Here is a 15078-nt window from a genome sequence, read left to right on the forward strand (position 1 = left end):
CGGATGGACAGACCGCTGTTAGGAAATTGCCAGGCAGCATCTTGGCTTCCATGTCGGTCAGGACCCCTCCAGGCCAGCCCAGAACATCCTCTGGCCCCTGGCCCCCTCTGTCCTGTTTCCTGTCCTCTGCTTCTCTGGCCACCAAGGCTCAGAAGGCTCTTGGCAGAAGGAAACGGCCCCTCAGCTGGGAGTGCGGACACCGTCTCCCCCCCAAGCCCACTGCCTCCCTGGGCTGCCCTGTAAGGGCCTGGACCCCCTCTGCCTGCCTCCTGTCCCTGCCAGGACGGGAGGGCCTCTCCCAGCACAGAGCCCAGCCTCCCAGGGAAGGAGGAAGGCCATTCCACCAAGAGAGCAGAACTGCCCTCCCATGGCCGCCTCCCATCCCACCCACAGAGCAAGGGACGAGCCCTGCCCGTCTTGGGCCCCCGCCTGCTCTGCCCCTCAGCTTTCTGCCCAGCTGGCTTTATACAGACTTGGGAAGCTGGGAGCCCCCCTAGACTAACCCTGACAGGAACATTAAAGACGGAAGTTTTGTTAAAATAGGCTGACCCACCGTGTAGAAAAGGGTGTCATTTTATCAAATATTAACAATCTGCAGTAATTTGAGGGGCATGCCATCCGTGTCTGTGCTGGAAGGGTCGCCAGACAGAGGTGACAGGCCAGCGGCCTTGGCGTGGGTGTTGGCTGGAGGCTGGTGGCCAGAAGTCTCCTCGCCTCCTGGGAGGGACCAGTCTTCAATTCCAGCGAAACTCTGGTTTTCATTCAGGGCAGAAACAGAAGGCGGCTGCAGTGGGGTCTGCATGAGCAGTCAGGTGTGCAAGGGACAGGCTGGCCCTCAAGTCCAGCAGAGGGACCAGCCTTGCGCAGAGACGTAGTCTGGAGCCTTGACCCGAAAAACCAGACAGGCTTAGATACAGTCACTCAGAACCAGAGACAACGAAAAATACTTTTTGGCAGTCGGTCAGTGGAGCCCCCAGGAAAGTGAGGCGGTGGGTAGGGGTGAGGCTCGGCGCGGCTCCGGGAGCCCCTCCCTGCGGGCCACCCCACAGCCTGCGGGCTGCGGTGGCTGGAGGGCTGGACTTCCCTCTCCCGGTGCAGCCCAGAGGTCCTGCCTCCCAGGGCAGCTTGAGACAAGAAGGAAGCAGAGGTGGAGCGTGGCTTCCCGAGTCCTCGGGCCCAGAGGCCCACTCTCCGCTGCTCTCCCGGGCAGACCGGGCTGGGGCCCAGCCGAGCCCCTCCCCCGGCCCCCTCAGTGGGCCTCGCCCTCCGTGAACTCCTCTTTGATGGACTGTTTTCGGGACTTGCAGTCTGGGAGGTCGAAGCCAAAGTCGGCCCACTCGTCCGGCCCTGAGGTCCCCGCAGGGCCGCTGCGGTTGGGGATGGTGATGGTGTGGCGGACGCGGAAGTGCACGGCCTCCATGACCCGCTGCCGCTGCAGCTCCCCCGAGCTGCCGAAGGAGATGGTGGCGGCGTTGCTGCTGGAGCGGATGAGCTGCTGGGCGCCGTAGTCGTGGCCCTGCTTCAGGTCCTGGAGGCCCCGCCAGATGGTCATCCGGTACTGCTCTGGGACTTTCAGGGCCCCGAGGTCCTGCAGGAGCAGGGCGGCGCCCCGTTACAGGGCATTTGTGGCAGGCTGCCCTCGTCCCCTCCCACCAGGGATGTCAACTGTGGGACCCAGAGGGAGGTGAGGAACCCCACCCCGAGGGCCATCGGGTCTGGCCGCACCGAATTCGGCCCCAGCATGGTGGCAGGAGAGCTAAGAAGTGACGTGTGTGTGCTTGGGGTTGGGGGGAGAGCTGAGGTCACTCGTGGGCCCCTGGGCCTGGGGCCTTGCCCACGGCAGAGTGACAGAAGGAGACACTGCACACCGGGCCCTGGAGGACCGCCTGCCCCCAGCCTCAGGTCGGGGCCCCTCCCAAAGTCAAAGCAGATGCTCGGGCTCCACCCTCCCTCCTCCTCCCATCCCTGCCCCTCCCCTCCCCCCTCGCTAAGCTCGCATCAGCAGTGAGGCAGCGTTCACATGCACTGAGCCAGCCCTGCAGGGAAGCCGGGAGAGGTCAGAGGAGGGCGTTAGTGGACACACGACAAGGCCACCCTCTGAGCCACTGGCCCCAGCTCCCTCTGGGCAGCCCATGTTTCTGGCCCATGGCCATGGCTGGGGATGAACCTGGATGAGCCTCTGAGCAGATGCCAGGCCCCCCAAGCTGGAGCCCCAGGATCCAACAGCTGTGTCTCCTGGGCTCTGGCTCCATCACTGCCCTCAAGGCATCGCCTGGCTATGAGTGCTCGTTGCCGGGACTCTTGTTCAACCCAAAGACAAGCCTTGGCTGCGCGGTGAAGGTGCCCGGGGTGGGGTGCTCCTAGCTCTGCACACCCCAGGCGGGATGTTCAGTTGCCGTGGGTGCAAGGCAAGCAGTTTGGGGGTCCGTTCGTCCCCTTGTAAGTGGCATTGAACTTGACCGGCTCTGTGGCCCTTCTGACCTTTGACTTCTGCAATTCTTTGTGCCTTGGAGACAGCCCGTCCCCCTACACCAAAGACAGCCTGACCACATCAGAGAAGACTCAAGTCCAATGAGGGGCCTGGGGGGAGTCCCTTCCAGCCCGAGGCCCTGCAGCTGAACTGGCTGGAGTGGACACTGCTTGTGGGCAGAAGGGTTTGCCAGATTCCCCAGGCTTCCCGCACACGGGCGAGGACAGGCACGGAGGGGCTGCCCCAGAAAGGGGAGAGCGTTCCCTGCCCCGCAGACAGGGCCCTGCGCCGGGTCTGGGTGGCCCCTGAGCCTTCCTGCCCGGGCAGGGCCGGGGCGGTTACCTCCATAGTTAGGCTCTGCAGGTGGTAAACGCTCTGCAGCCCCTGGGAGGTGAAGCACTCGATGCAGTTTGGACACCCCAGTCCTGTTAGGAAACTGCAGAGGGTTTGGGAAACAAAGCAGCATTAGCCTCTAAGGACCCGGCTACGCGGCCCGTGCTGGTAGAAACTGGCCACCCCAGAGGTCGCCCCACCCACTGCTGGCCACCGCATCGGGGACGCGCTCGCTGCGGGCACAGCGTCCAGGAACCCCTGGCTTATTGTGTCCCCTCAGCACGTCGGTTGGATACTCACTCCTGACCTTCCTCTGCCTCTGTTCTTCCTCGAGCCGCTAAGCAGGGCACGCGCAGGGTGGCATGCAGGGACCGTCCCCGGGCGGGGCCAGGTAACCTGGCCGCCAGGGCTGAGGTTAGTGGGTTAGTGGCGGGGCCCAGCAGCCACCCACGTACCTGACCAGGCTGGGGTCAGCGTGGTAGGGGGGTGGCGGGGTGCAGTGGGACCCCGAGACCACGGGCTGGGAGCCGGGGCCTCCGTTCATCTCGCCGTCAGCCTGCAGGGCGTGGCCGTGGTTGTTGAGGATCCCGGGGCCTGAGCGAGAGGCAGGCGGGACTGTCAGAGCGAGCCAGGCCCAGCCGCCCCGAAGACCAGGAGTGGACAGAGGGGACCATCCACGACCCTGCGTCTTGCTCACAGGCCCGAGTTGCTGGAGGGAGGCAGCCGCCCAGAGCCCCTGGTGGTCCGAGCCCACCCCAGCCAGGCTGCCCGAGCTACTCACCCATGGGCCCCAGGTTGGGCCCGGCCGCCGAGCCGTGGGAGGGAGGCTGGCCCACCAGCTGGTTGACGGAGGGCAGCTTGTTGACGGCCCCATGCACTTTGTTCATGGGCGAGAGGACGGGCCCATAGGACGGAGGCTGCAGGTGGCTTCTGCTCGGAAGGGACAGCTCGGGTTGGTAAGGAGTTCAGGCCACTGTCACCTCCACTTAACACCTCCGTGCTGCTGGGGCCCAGAGACCTCGACCCGCGTGAGGTGTCAGAGCGCCTGCCTCCTCACCCAGACTCCCTGTCTGATGTCTGATGGTGGCCTGCTGGCAGGCAGGACCCGGCAAGGGTGGGAGGGGGTGGGTGTGGCTTACATCCCTGGAATCGGCACCTAGTCTTGGTGGGTCAGCGTTTCTCCAACCACCCCTCCTCACATTCACTGAGCAGAGACCCCGCCGTGGGAGAGACAGAGTGATGGCTGAGATGGCTGCAGTCAGGGAAGGCTTCCCGGAGGAGGGGACACCAAGGCAACCGCTGCCTGGTGCTGTGACTACTTGCCACACTGAGTCCCCCGAGTGGCCCCACCTCCCCCAGGCAGCGAGGCAGGACAGGGCGGGGCCCCGGGGGCCGGAGGGGCTGCACTCACGGCCTCTGCAGGAGCTGCTGCTGCCGGTAGGAGTCCACCAGCTGCTGTGGCACCAGCTCCACCAGCTCCAGGCTCTCCTTGATCTTCATCAGGATCTCATAGTTCTCCCGGCCCCGCACCTGAGCACAGAGAGGTGGACCCTCTGCCCTGGTGCGTGTGGACGCCTCCCGGCCCAGGCCCCCCGGGCAGTGAAGCGCCTCTCCTTTCTTGGGGGTCCCCTGCCTCTACCCTCCTCTTCCCAGAAGCAGGTCTGATGGGCGGGTCTCCTCTGTCCACACAAACCACGCCCATCCCTTCCCACTCCTGAGCCTCCACCACACTGTCCCCGTCCCCCTTTCCAGAGCTCAGTGCACGTGGGGTGCCAGCAGGGGACATGCGACAAATACGGGGCTTTTAGAACAAGGAATTCATTCTTGAAGAACTCAGAAAATGACCCTCTCACGTCAGAGACCAGTCCCAGCAAAGCAGGGGGTTCACCCTCCAGCTGGAGAAGCCTTGTCACACAGCAGCCTGCGAGAGCGGTTTCCGTGACGCAGCTGCGGCCGGCCAGGCTGTGCGGGTGTGGGGCTCCTCACGCGCCACCCGGCGTGGGGGGCCTGCATCACCCCCACGGTGTCGCTGTGTCTGCAGCAAGACCTCCTGTGCTGGGGCCTGACTCAGGCAGAGCCCCCGCGTGGTGGCCCTGCTCTCCCTCTGCTCTGGCCCTGCTTGTCGGGCCCCCTGGGAGCTGGTTCTCCCTTCCCGGCCCTGCGGCCTGCCACCCCGGGGGCCCCAGTCACTCACGTGCATGTAGTACACATCCTCGTCCCCGTGCCGCCTCTTCTTCACGCTGGTGCCCAGGGCAGGGATGGCAGGGGGGCTCTGCTTGAAGGCTGGAAGGGACGGGGAGGCCTCGTGAGCCGGCGGCGGAGGGGCGCATGCAGGGGAGCCACGCCGACCACGCCGCCCGGTGTGAGCCAACATTCGCGAGGGGCACCTTGTGGACGGGCCCAGGGACCAGTCACCCACTCAGATGGGCCACCCACCCTGGACAGAGCTGGACAGGGGCATGAGGGCGGGGCTGGCTCTGTTACCCGAGCCCCGGGGCAGGTCCAACTGCGTCCCGAGGGCCGCCTGGCTCTGGCGTCCGGGCCTGCCCTCCACGCCCGTGCCCCAGCCCGGAGCCCCGCTCACCGCGCTTGCTGGCCGCCCCGCTCTTGGCGGCGCTCTCGTTCAGGGCCTGCTGCTCGCGGTAGTGGTCTTCGTCTGCTTTGCGGTCTCGGCCAGGACAGGCGCAGATGCGGCCCTCGAAGGACCGGCGGCCCAGCACCTGCCCGCTATCCAGGGACACAGCCAGAACCGTGAGATTTGAAGGCCTCCTTCCTTAGCCACCTTGGACCCCACAGAACTGGCCTCAATGGGCTGAGGGGTCAGGGCCAAGCGCCCAGCTGCTCTGGGACACCAGGTCCCCTGCTACTCTCTCTACCCCCCAGGCGGCTCCTGAGCCTGCAGCCCCTGGGGCCCCTCCCAGCTCATGGCCTGCAGGGCCCCTCCCCCAAGCTTGCCTCCAGGGCCAGCACCACTCCTTGGTCATGCCTCTCTGTCTCCACCCAAGACCTCCAGCAATGCTGGCCCAGGTCCCAGCCCCGCTCCCTCCCCGGCCCCACATCCCGCAGACTCACTCCCGGGTCTCCAGGGTGATGATGATGAGGATGGGCCGCCGGTTCATGCCGCCCACGCAGCTGCTGTTGCACATGAAGTTGTACAGGATGGTGGTGAATTCTGTCCCCACCTGCACACAGGAGGCGGGGGGAGGCTGTGGGGTCAGCACATGGCTCCCAACCCCAAAAGTGGGGGCTCCTATCCTTCACATTTCTGGGTAGGCAAGCGGGTGCTGGGTCCCATGGTTCTCAGTCTTCTGTCCACCCATCCACCCCCTCACCTATCCATCCTCCCTTCCATCCTCCCCTCCATCCTCCCATCTGTCCATCCATCTATCCACCCACCCATCCATCCACTCTTCCATCCATCCATCCATCCATCACCTCCATCCACTCAGCAATCCATCCACCCGCATCTATCCACTCATGCAGTACACTGGAGCCATGTGCTGTGCTGGCTCTGGGTACCGAGTGCCACTCCCAGTTTCTGCTCTCGGGAGGCACAGAGGGCCGTGGTCTGGCAGCCCAGCCACCCCCCCTGACAGCCCAGAGGCTAGTGTGAGCACGTGCACAGGCCTCCGTGGGCACACTAGCGTGTTTCGCACGCCATGGCTCTTCTGGGCAGAAAGGCATTGCTCTAGCAGTGGGGGCCCAGAGCCGTCCAAGTGGACCCCCAGCACACACACTTGTTCCAGGGGGTCTGGGGAGAGCTGAGATGTGAACTCAGGACTCTTGACCCCTGCGCATCCGAGGCCCACAAAGTGGGCAGTTGTCACGTCAGGGAGCAAAAATCGCAATATTGGCTTGGGAAACCTGGCCTTTCACCAAGCTGCTGGCATGTGGTGGCCACCAGGGGGCGGGAGAGACCTGTTCTCCTGGCTGGCTCTGGCGGTGAGAGCCGGGCTCAGGGGAGGGAAGGCAACCCCTCCCCGGCCCTGGTCCCTCCAACGCCAGGACTGTTCCTAAGCAACCAAGGGGAGGTGCCTGGGAGGGCCTGGGAGGGCCTGGGGGGACGAGGTACTGGGGTAGGGCCTGGTAGGGGCGGTGGGACCAGGTACAGGGATGGAGTGGGGCGTGGGTGCTGAAGGACGGGGTACAGCTCTGGGGGGGGGGGGTCTCAAATCCAGGCAGAGGAAAGGCAGGGGCTGGCTGCCACACGCCCACCCTGGGAAGCATGGCCCAAGGCCCAGAGCTGGGACCCGCTCTTCACCTGAGGTCTTGGCACCCCTATCCCACCATCACCCCGCCCGGCCCTCACGTCAGCTCCAGAACCTTCTGCTGCCTTAGAGCCAAAGACCCCCCAGGTCTTTCTGCCCCTGCCCACCTCTTACAGCACCCAGCCCCCAGCCTCCAGGCCCCATCACCTCATCTCCAGGCCCTGCAGCGACGACGTGCCCCTGACCGCAGGCCTCTCCTCTTCCTCGCGGGCCCCCACTCCACCCAAACTCCAGTCCTCAGCCCCTCTGTCCCCCAGAGCCCCAGGTAGAGACCAGGGCATGAGAAAAGGACGGGCAGGGCTGAGGCTCAGAGGTCAGCAGGCCCAGCCCCCACTCTAGAGCTGAGGATGCAGATGCTCTGAGAGGGCCCAAGGGGGTCTCACCCAGACCGGCAGGGAAGGGATGTTAAGTAGGGTAGAGCTGCACAGCCCAGACTTAACTCATAGACGCTCGCTAAGGGACCCCAGGGGTCTCTGCCCGGAAGCCCCGCCCCTGCCTGGCCCCGCCTACCTGCGGGGGCTCGTAGGGCACCATGACACTCTGCCTGCCGGTGACAGGGTCGTCCACGTACTGCGAGAGGTTGTTGCCCTCCACGCGGATGAGGTGGCTGGCCGGTGCAGACTGTCCTGCCAAGAGGGGACCCGGCTTCAGAGGGGTGCCAGCCGGGGTCTGGCCGGGGTTGCGGGGAGGTGCAGGGTGGAACGCAGGCCAGCGGGCAGCCCTCCTGCCCCTGGGGCCTGGCCCAGCAGCCCTGCTCCCGCTCACCTGTAGGCACTGGCACTTCTGGCCAGGACATGGGGCTGGGGAGGGGCGTGCTGAGCCCTAGAGGTGAGCCCCCTCCCATCGGACCTGCTGCCTCCCAGGTAGGAGGCCCCGTGCCAGCCCTCCCCTCCGGGCTGGGACACTGGATTGGGGGGCGGGGTCAGGGCCCTCACCTTCGTTGAAGTCCCGCCCCAGCTCGTGGTTGGGGCAGCGCTTCACGACCTCGGTCACGTGCTCCGCCTTCTTGTAGACGGGCATGGCGCGGATGGCGGTGCCCGGGGGCGGCGGAGTGGACACCTTGATCTGGACGGGGCAGGTCTTGGCGATTTGGCAGTAGAGCTTCTTCAGCAGCGGAGAGTACTGGGGGCCAGGAGGGGCCAGGTTGAGGATGGCCGCCCCAACGCCACGCCCTCGCCCGCTGTGCCCGCCCCCACCCCAGGAATCCCTGCCCCCACAGCTCTCTACTGACGGCCGCCAAGTGCCTGACCCTCCGCTGAACACCTCGGGCCTGCTTCTCTCAAAGAGCCTCTCCCCAGCACCCGCGCGGCAGCGCCTGGCTGGTCTGGGCTCAGAGAGCCCCCTGCAGGCAGGCTGAAGTGCTTTCTATCTGGATCTCACTGGTTGGAGAAATGGGTACCACTGGGTCCATTTTATGGATGAAAACAGTAGAGGCCAGGAAAGCAAGAAGGAGCTGCTGGAGAGGGTCTGGGACGGAGAGCCAGGTCCGGTGCATCAAAGCCGGTGAACCTTAAGACCCCAGACCATGACAGTTTGAAAGGGGTGAGGCTTACAGCATCACAGCTTGGTTCTTAAAAGCCTAGAGTTAGCTTTTAGGGCATTTGTGCAAAGGAAACCAGCCAGGGCCTCCTGGAACATCGAGTCTGAGGGGCCAGACCTGCAGCTTGGTTCTGGCCACTGCGGTTTTGACCACGAAGCTCTAGGACCCCCCACTCAAGACCCTGCCTCTGGGAGGACCGAATGACTCCCAGGCCACCTGCAGGGACCTCCCTGGCCAGCACTCAGGAGTCTGGGTGGCCCATCAGAGGACCCCAGCCAGCTCTCACAAATTCAAAGGTGATCCTTGATGCAAGGGTCCGTTGGAAACAGGGGTGCCCCTCGTTTCCAAGCTGGCTGCCTCCAGTGACCAGCTCCCCTCCAGTGACTGGCTCCTGGGGGCCCATCTGGGGGTCCTCATAGTCCCGTCCCCCAGGAACAGTAGGGAACATCATAGTCTGAGTCACAGGACACTTCCTGTCCCCATGCCACACACCCTGGGCCCCCCACAAGTCCCCCTGGAGTTACCCCAGGCACCAGGATCTGGAGAGAGCCCTATCTCACCCCACCATGGTAGCCAGGAAGAGTGTAGCTGGAAACGGGGGGGGGGGGGGCGTAGACCTGAGAAGGAGTAGGTCTGAGCCCACTTTGCCAAGGAAGCTGGGGCCTCACACCCTAACCCTGCAGAGGAAGACCCCCTGGCCGTCAAGGGACACAACAGACCCTAAGGACCTCACACCCTCGGTAACTCCAAGTCCAGGAAAAGCAAGGGAAGTGGAGCTCGGGCTGAGCCCGTGAGCAAGGGGTCCCCGGGCCTCAGAGCCCTTGGCCCTGAGCAGTATGAGCTGTCTTTCCTCTGATGAGCTGACACCCAGCCGGACATGCTGACCTGTCCCTGGGGCGGGGTCTGAGGGGCACTGGGGGACAAGTGGGCTGGGGTCTCCTAGTGGCGTCTTGGGAGATCAGGACCCCTCAGTGCTGGCTTCAGGGCGGACAAGCCCTCTTGTGCCCCTGTCACGGAAGGGGGTTGGATGCCTCGCCCACCTGGGGTCCCTGAAGCCCAGGGCAGCCTGCCATCTGTGCCCCCGACTTCTGCAGGGAAGGACATCCCTGTGGGTGTAGGTGGGCCCTCGGCTGCCAGAGAGTGGGCTCAGGAGCCACATGGGGCAGGGGAGAGCCTGCCTGTTGCTGTGGGGGTCAGTCCAGCTTCCCAGGGAGGTGACCACTGCCCTGTGTCCCCATCAGTATAAACGCTGTCCCTTCACTCCGCAAAGCAATGGCTTAGAGGATAAGCCCAAGAGCCGTGCCCAGGGCAGCAGCAGCCCAGCCCCAAGCAAACGCCAGGTTCCAGCTGAGTCCTGGCTCTCCTGTCCACCCACGAGTGAGGCTTCAGAGCCCGTCCCTGGCTCTGAGACAAGAGTGCAGTGAGAGCTGCCTGGCAAGCTCCAGGCGCAGCCTCGAGGAGGTGGAGACGGGCCCACAACGGGCCCGCAACCCCCCACCCCCGCAACCACCAGGCTCCGGGACAGCCACGCGGCCTCAGAGCCCCGGCCCTGGCGGCGCAGCCTTTCCCTCTGGCCTGCCCCGGCCCCTCCGGCCGCCCCGCCCCGGGGAGGAGCTGCCGGGCGCTGTCCCTGGTACTGCAGCCCACTGCAGCCCGACCGCCCCTCCAGGAGCTGGGAGCCGCTGCCGCCCGGGCTGCCTCAGGCGGGCAAGCGGTGAGCGTGCAGAGGAGGGCGCCCAGCCCACCCCCGTGTCCCTGGCAAGGCCGCCAACTCCCCATGGGGTGTCCCCAACCCAGTGCTGCCCCCCGGCTGGCTGCTCACGTGGCCTTCACCACACACACCTGTCAGGCCCCGCGCTGGTCAGTCAGGCAGCATCCGGGAGGGATGCCTGAGGGGTCCCCAGCCCGGCTGCACCCAGTGCTGACAGTGGCCGCTGGGGTGCAGGGCAGGAGGGGAGCCCGGGAGGGCGAGGGGCAGGCCTGGACGGCCAAACCCCCGGGGCAGGGTGCAGCGTGGGACCGGTAGGCAGTGAAGGAGCCCTTGCATGTCCAAGTCCCACCCAGCGCCTGAGCCCCGCCCTTCCCAGCTCCTTCCCCTCCCCCCAGAGCTCCTGGGCCTCAGGCTGCCCTGGGACGGCTGGGAGCAGCAGGGCTCCCAGTCCTAGTCTCTTCTGTTGAGAAGGTCACGTGAAGATGCTTCCTCTCCGCACCCCCCACCCCCGCCTCTTCTTCCCTAGAACCGCTAGATGGATGTGTTTCAACAGATTCCCAGCCGATAAAATCTTATTTATCTTCGGCTGTTGACACAGAGCCGTCCAGACTTGCCTGCTCTGGGGTGCATGTGTTCCTTCGTGCTTGCAGGAAACAGTTTGCCCAAATGCTGGGGTATGCCCGCCCTGCCCCCCCCCCACTCGGCTTCTCTCCTCGGACCCCCCCCACCCCCCCCAGTCCACGAGGGGCCCAGCCTGGCTGCCAGCCGGGCCTGGCAGGGCTGGTGCGGGGGCGGGGGTGGCGGGCGCGGCGCAGTGGCTGTTAATTTCCTCACACCCGCTCCCCAGCAGCTGGGTGCCCGGCACGGGCAGGTTTGGACAGGAGGAGAGTGGAGAGGTGATAATAACTTGTCTGTCATTTTCCAGGGACGTGTAGCATCTTGCAAACCGCAAATACCGTTAACCAGCTGGGGTGAATCTGCTACAACAGGTTCTGGAAGACGGGGCCTGCAGTGGGGCTTTATTTTTTAAATGATTTTTTTATGGCCCACTTTATCTGCTTTCCACGTGTGCGTGCGTGCGTGTGCGTGCGTTCACAGCCACACTTCTCTCCTCTCCTGGGCTGTGGACCCTTTGAGGACCTCCTCAAGGCCACAGACCCTCTCTCACCCTGGAAGAGCCCCCAGGGCGGGTCCGCAGAGCACTTGACTAGAAGCTCTGTGGGCTCCCAAGTGGTCCTGAAAGCTCACAGGAGGCCCCGGTTCCAGCCCCCTTTCTTCTTCCAGGTGGGGGGACCTCCCAGGGCAACACAAGCCACAGGGACGTTCTGCCCACCCCTTCCTGGTGACCTCTCACCCTTCATTGGCACCGCTCTGCTACCAAACTCCCATGTCTTCGCTCAGCAGAGAGCAGCTCGGCGCACGGTGTCAGGGTGGGGGGGCTCTGACAGATATCAGGGAGGCCGCCGGCCTGGAAGGGCAGCAGGGGCGCCCGTGACCATCACCCCAGCCTGCTTCAGAGCACCCACAATCAGAAGGCAGCCATGGTCCACGCACAAGGAAACCCACAGCCAACACCTCACTTTTGCCACAGGTCTGGTAAAGGCTGGAGGCCCCAGGGAGCCCCTGGATGCCTGGGGGGCACAGCCAGAGCCTGGCCTGGAGGACGTGCTGTGATTCCTCTAGAGTCCCCGCTGAGGGAGGGGGAAAGGTGCACCTGCGGATGCCCCCCGCGCAGGTCAGGCGGCCCAGGCTCCCCTCCCCAGAAGCCCAGAAGGACTGGGGGTGGAACAGGCTCTGTGGGTGCCGAGACGCTCACCACCACCTGGGGAGTCCCCGAGGCCGTGGCCCAGAAGCTGCCCCAGAGAGAGGCAGGCCTGTGTCTGGTCAGCGCACCCCCGGTGAGTGCGCACCCTCAGGTGCACCCCGAGACCAGCCTGCTCAGCTCCTCGTCCCTCCCCGGGCTGCAGGTCAGCAGAGGACAGCCCCAGTGGCTTCCATCCTGGGCTGAGGCTGGGCAGGGTGGGCAGCAGACATGCGCTGGGCTGACCCAGGAGAGAGGCCAGTAGGCACCAGGTCTGCACTGCAGAGGGAAGGCCCAGCGTGGCACCCGGTCAGGAGCTGAGGGCCCCGCTCAAAGCCTGGCCAATGGGAGACGGGCCAGGCCCAGAGCGGAGGAGTGCCCGGGGTGGGCCAGGGGGCCCGGGCAGGCACCTCTGCTGGAGTCAAGACTGGGAACCCCGTGAGTGGGTGCAGTCACCCTGCTCTCAGTCGCGTAGCCACCGTTTACTGACGCCTCCTCTGCGCCGGGTCCACTCACTCGTGATCTCACCCTGGGGGTCACGCACTCTCACCCTGTTTCAGCAACCCAGACCTCTGCTTCCAAAGCTTCCAGCCAGGTTGGGGGAGGGCAGCCCTGGGACCCCCAGCTTCACCTCCGGACCGCTTGTCACCACCAGGCTTGACCTGGGTCCACAAGGATTGTGCAGCTCAGAGGCAGGTGGACAAAACAAGGAAACAGGCACCAGATTCAATGCCCTTCATCCTCGAGGCAGGACTCCAGCCTCCGGGGGGCAGCGGGACCCACGAGCAGGGGCCTGACCTGCCTGGTCCTGCTGCGGGTGGGGTCTCCCTCCGTGGTCTTGCGCAGCGGGTGGCTCCCAGGTGGTGACTGTCGAGGGGAGGGGACGGCTGACCAGGATGCACCACCTCTACCTTCCTGTCCAGACGCTGTGGGATGAGGCTCAGTCCTGGCTCCAAAGGGACCGTGCCAGTGGGGTCTGGCACACAGCGGGTCCTGTTGTCACCACGCTCACTCTGACCCCAGCCAGGGCAGAAGGAGCTGCCCAGAGGCGGGCCCTGCCCTTGGCCCCGGTGCACAGGGCAGGTGGGGAACTCTGGGCCTCCATCCGGTCCTCATTCAGTAGCCCAGCACAGCATCTGGCCACCCCTGAACCCTGAGGAGGGGGTGAGCAGGGCATGTTCTGAGTCCTCGGGGCAGCCCCGGAGCTCCCAGCAGCAGCTGCCCCTCCCACTCCAGGGGGGCAAATAGGGTCCCGGTCCCTGTGGAGCAAAGGCACCTTGCTCAGCCTCAGCTGAGTCCAAACACAGGTTCCTCTGCCCACAAACTTGGTTTCCGACTTTGCCAGCCAGGGAGCCCATGGCTGTCTGTCCTGGCCTCCTGTGTCCCTGCCTGCAGTGGGCATCCCCAGCTGGCCTCACGGAGAGAATGTTCTGGCAAGAACCCAGTAAGTGGGGCTGTGGGCCAGGCCACAGAGCGGCCCGGCACGGGGAGGTGTGGGGAGGCTAGCCAGCAGCCCAGCTCTGCCCGCCCCACCCGCCCCCACCCCGCTTGTGGCCTTTTGAGCTGGACTGGCCTTGCTCACAGGACAGTCCCAGAGCCTCTGACTGTGGGCACACCACTCTGGTCACTGTCGCTGGGCTGGTGCGGGCAGGCACAGAGAGGCCGCCTTCTTCCCCAAGCGCCTTGCAGCTTCAGATGGCCTGGGGGGGGGGGGTGCCTGGAGCTGGACCAGCTGCAGGAGGCGGGGGAAATGGGGGGAAGAGAGGCTGGGTGGTGGCCACAGCTCTGGCAGGTGCTCAGAATGGCTCCTCCAGAAGCCAGAGCAGGAGCCCCGGAGGGAGACCCTGGAGTCTGAAGTCGGGGTTAGGGTGAGAGCCCTGCCCGCCTGCCAAGGCAGCGGCGAGCGAGTCCCTGGTGAGGACCACGGGTAAAGCCACACGCCCTTTGGCCGGGAGCAGCCAGTGCTGCCTCTCAGTAAGTAAGCTCCGCCCCCGGCCAGCAGGAGAGGAGCCCGCGGCGGCTTCTCCGGTGAGCACGGGACCTGCAAGCCCCGGACACGTGGGGGTGGTCAGTCTTCAGCTTTCAGGACAGCTGGCTGCAATCGGTTTTCACTGAAACTTGTAAATATCCAGGGAAGCATCTGGGGCGGGGAGAGTGTGGGCTTCCAAACACCTGGCCCCGTGCAGCACGTGGTGACTCCCACTGCACCAGCCCACCTCCGTGCATCCTCTCCAAGGCCCTGGAGGCACCAGCTGCCCCCACTCAATATGAGGACCCTATGGAGAAAGCGAGGAGGTGCCCCGCCCCAGGCAGGTCTGCGATCCTGGGGGATGGATTCAGGCCACTGCATGGTCCCCCCACAGCCCCGACCTTCCGCTTCACTGAGGCCTGTGTGCCTTTCATGGGGGGTTCCTGCCCTAGAGCGAGCTGTAACTCGCAACCCTGAGCTGCCAAGCCCCTCCTGGGCTGCAGCCCCGACCTGCCACCCCACCCAGAGGAGACGCTTTCCTCCCAGCTCTGCCTCTCCCCTTCCTGAGGCCGCCTAGACAAATGGACAGAATGCCCGGATGTGGACAAGGGGCTTCTCTCCAGGAGACCAGGGCCTGGACCAGCAGGCCTCTGTGTTGGGGTCCCTGCAGCCATGGCTGGTGGAATTCCAGGGCCTGGGATCCATGAACTTGAGCTTGGCTTCTAAGTTTGGGGGCTAAGAAAATCCCAAGGCAGATTTCCCCCACCACTAACCACAGGAACCCACCTGGCTTGGAAGCAGAGCTCTAACTTACTGCTCAGCTGCGACCCTCTCCCAGAGTCCCCCCACGGCCAAGGTCCAGGGCACTGGGGACCCCCCGTGGCTGCAGCACTAGTTCTAGGAGAAGCTGGGTCAGGACCTCCCCTCTGGTCCTCGCTTTCCCACCTAGAAAGGGGGTGATGGGAACCAGGGGTGGGGCGGGGGCT

The 15078-nt window shown here is 65.2% G+C and overlaps 1 protein-coding gene across 6 annotated transcripts in view; it reads right to left on the reverse strand.

Moving 5' to 3' along the window:
- Positions 1–557: 557 nt before the first annotated feature.
- Positions 558–15078, reverse strand: part of TP73 (tumor protein p73) — a 64534-nt gene continuing 50013 nt past the window's right edge. For 4 of the 6 annotated variants that reach the window (XM_074377606.1, XM_074377607.1, XM_074377609.1 and 1 more), the window contains 10 exons: positions 8007–8193; positions 7582–7697; positions 5876–5985; positions 5388–5530; positions 4998–5086; positions 4215–4333; positions 3585–3733; positions 3259–3397; positions 2813–2906; positions 558–1588 (listed from right to left, as the gene is read on the reverse strand). In XM_074377606.1, coding sequence (XP_074233707.1) covers positions 1250–1588; positions 2813–2906; positions 3259–3397; positions 3585–3733; positions 4215–4333; positions 4998–5086; positions 5388–5530; positions 5876–5985; positions 7582–7697; positions 8007–8193 — 1485 coding nt within the window. In that variant the 3' untranslated portion in view covers positions 558–1249. Of the gene's footprint in view, positions 1589–2811; positions 2907–3103; positions 3398–3584; positions 3734–4214; positions 4334–4997; positions 5087–5387; positions 5531–5875; positions 5986–7581; positions 7698–8006; positions 8194–15078 lie in introns of those variants that run through there. The other 2 variants (XM_074377608.1, XR_012511494.1) reach the window with 2 other exon arrangements.

Source organism: Camelus bactrianus, chromosome 13 (assembly GCF_048773025.1).
Source record: "Camelus bactrianus isolate YW-2024 breed Bactrian camel chromosome 13, ASM4877302v1, whole genome shotgun sequence".
Classification (NCBI taxonomy): Eukaryota; Metazoa; Chordata; class Mammalia; order Artiodactyla; family Camelidae; genus Camelus; species Camelus bactrianus.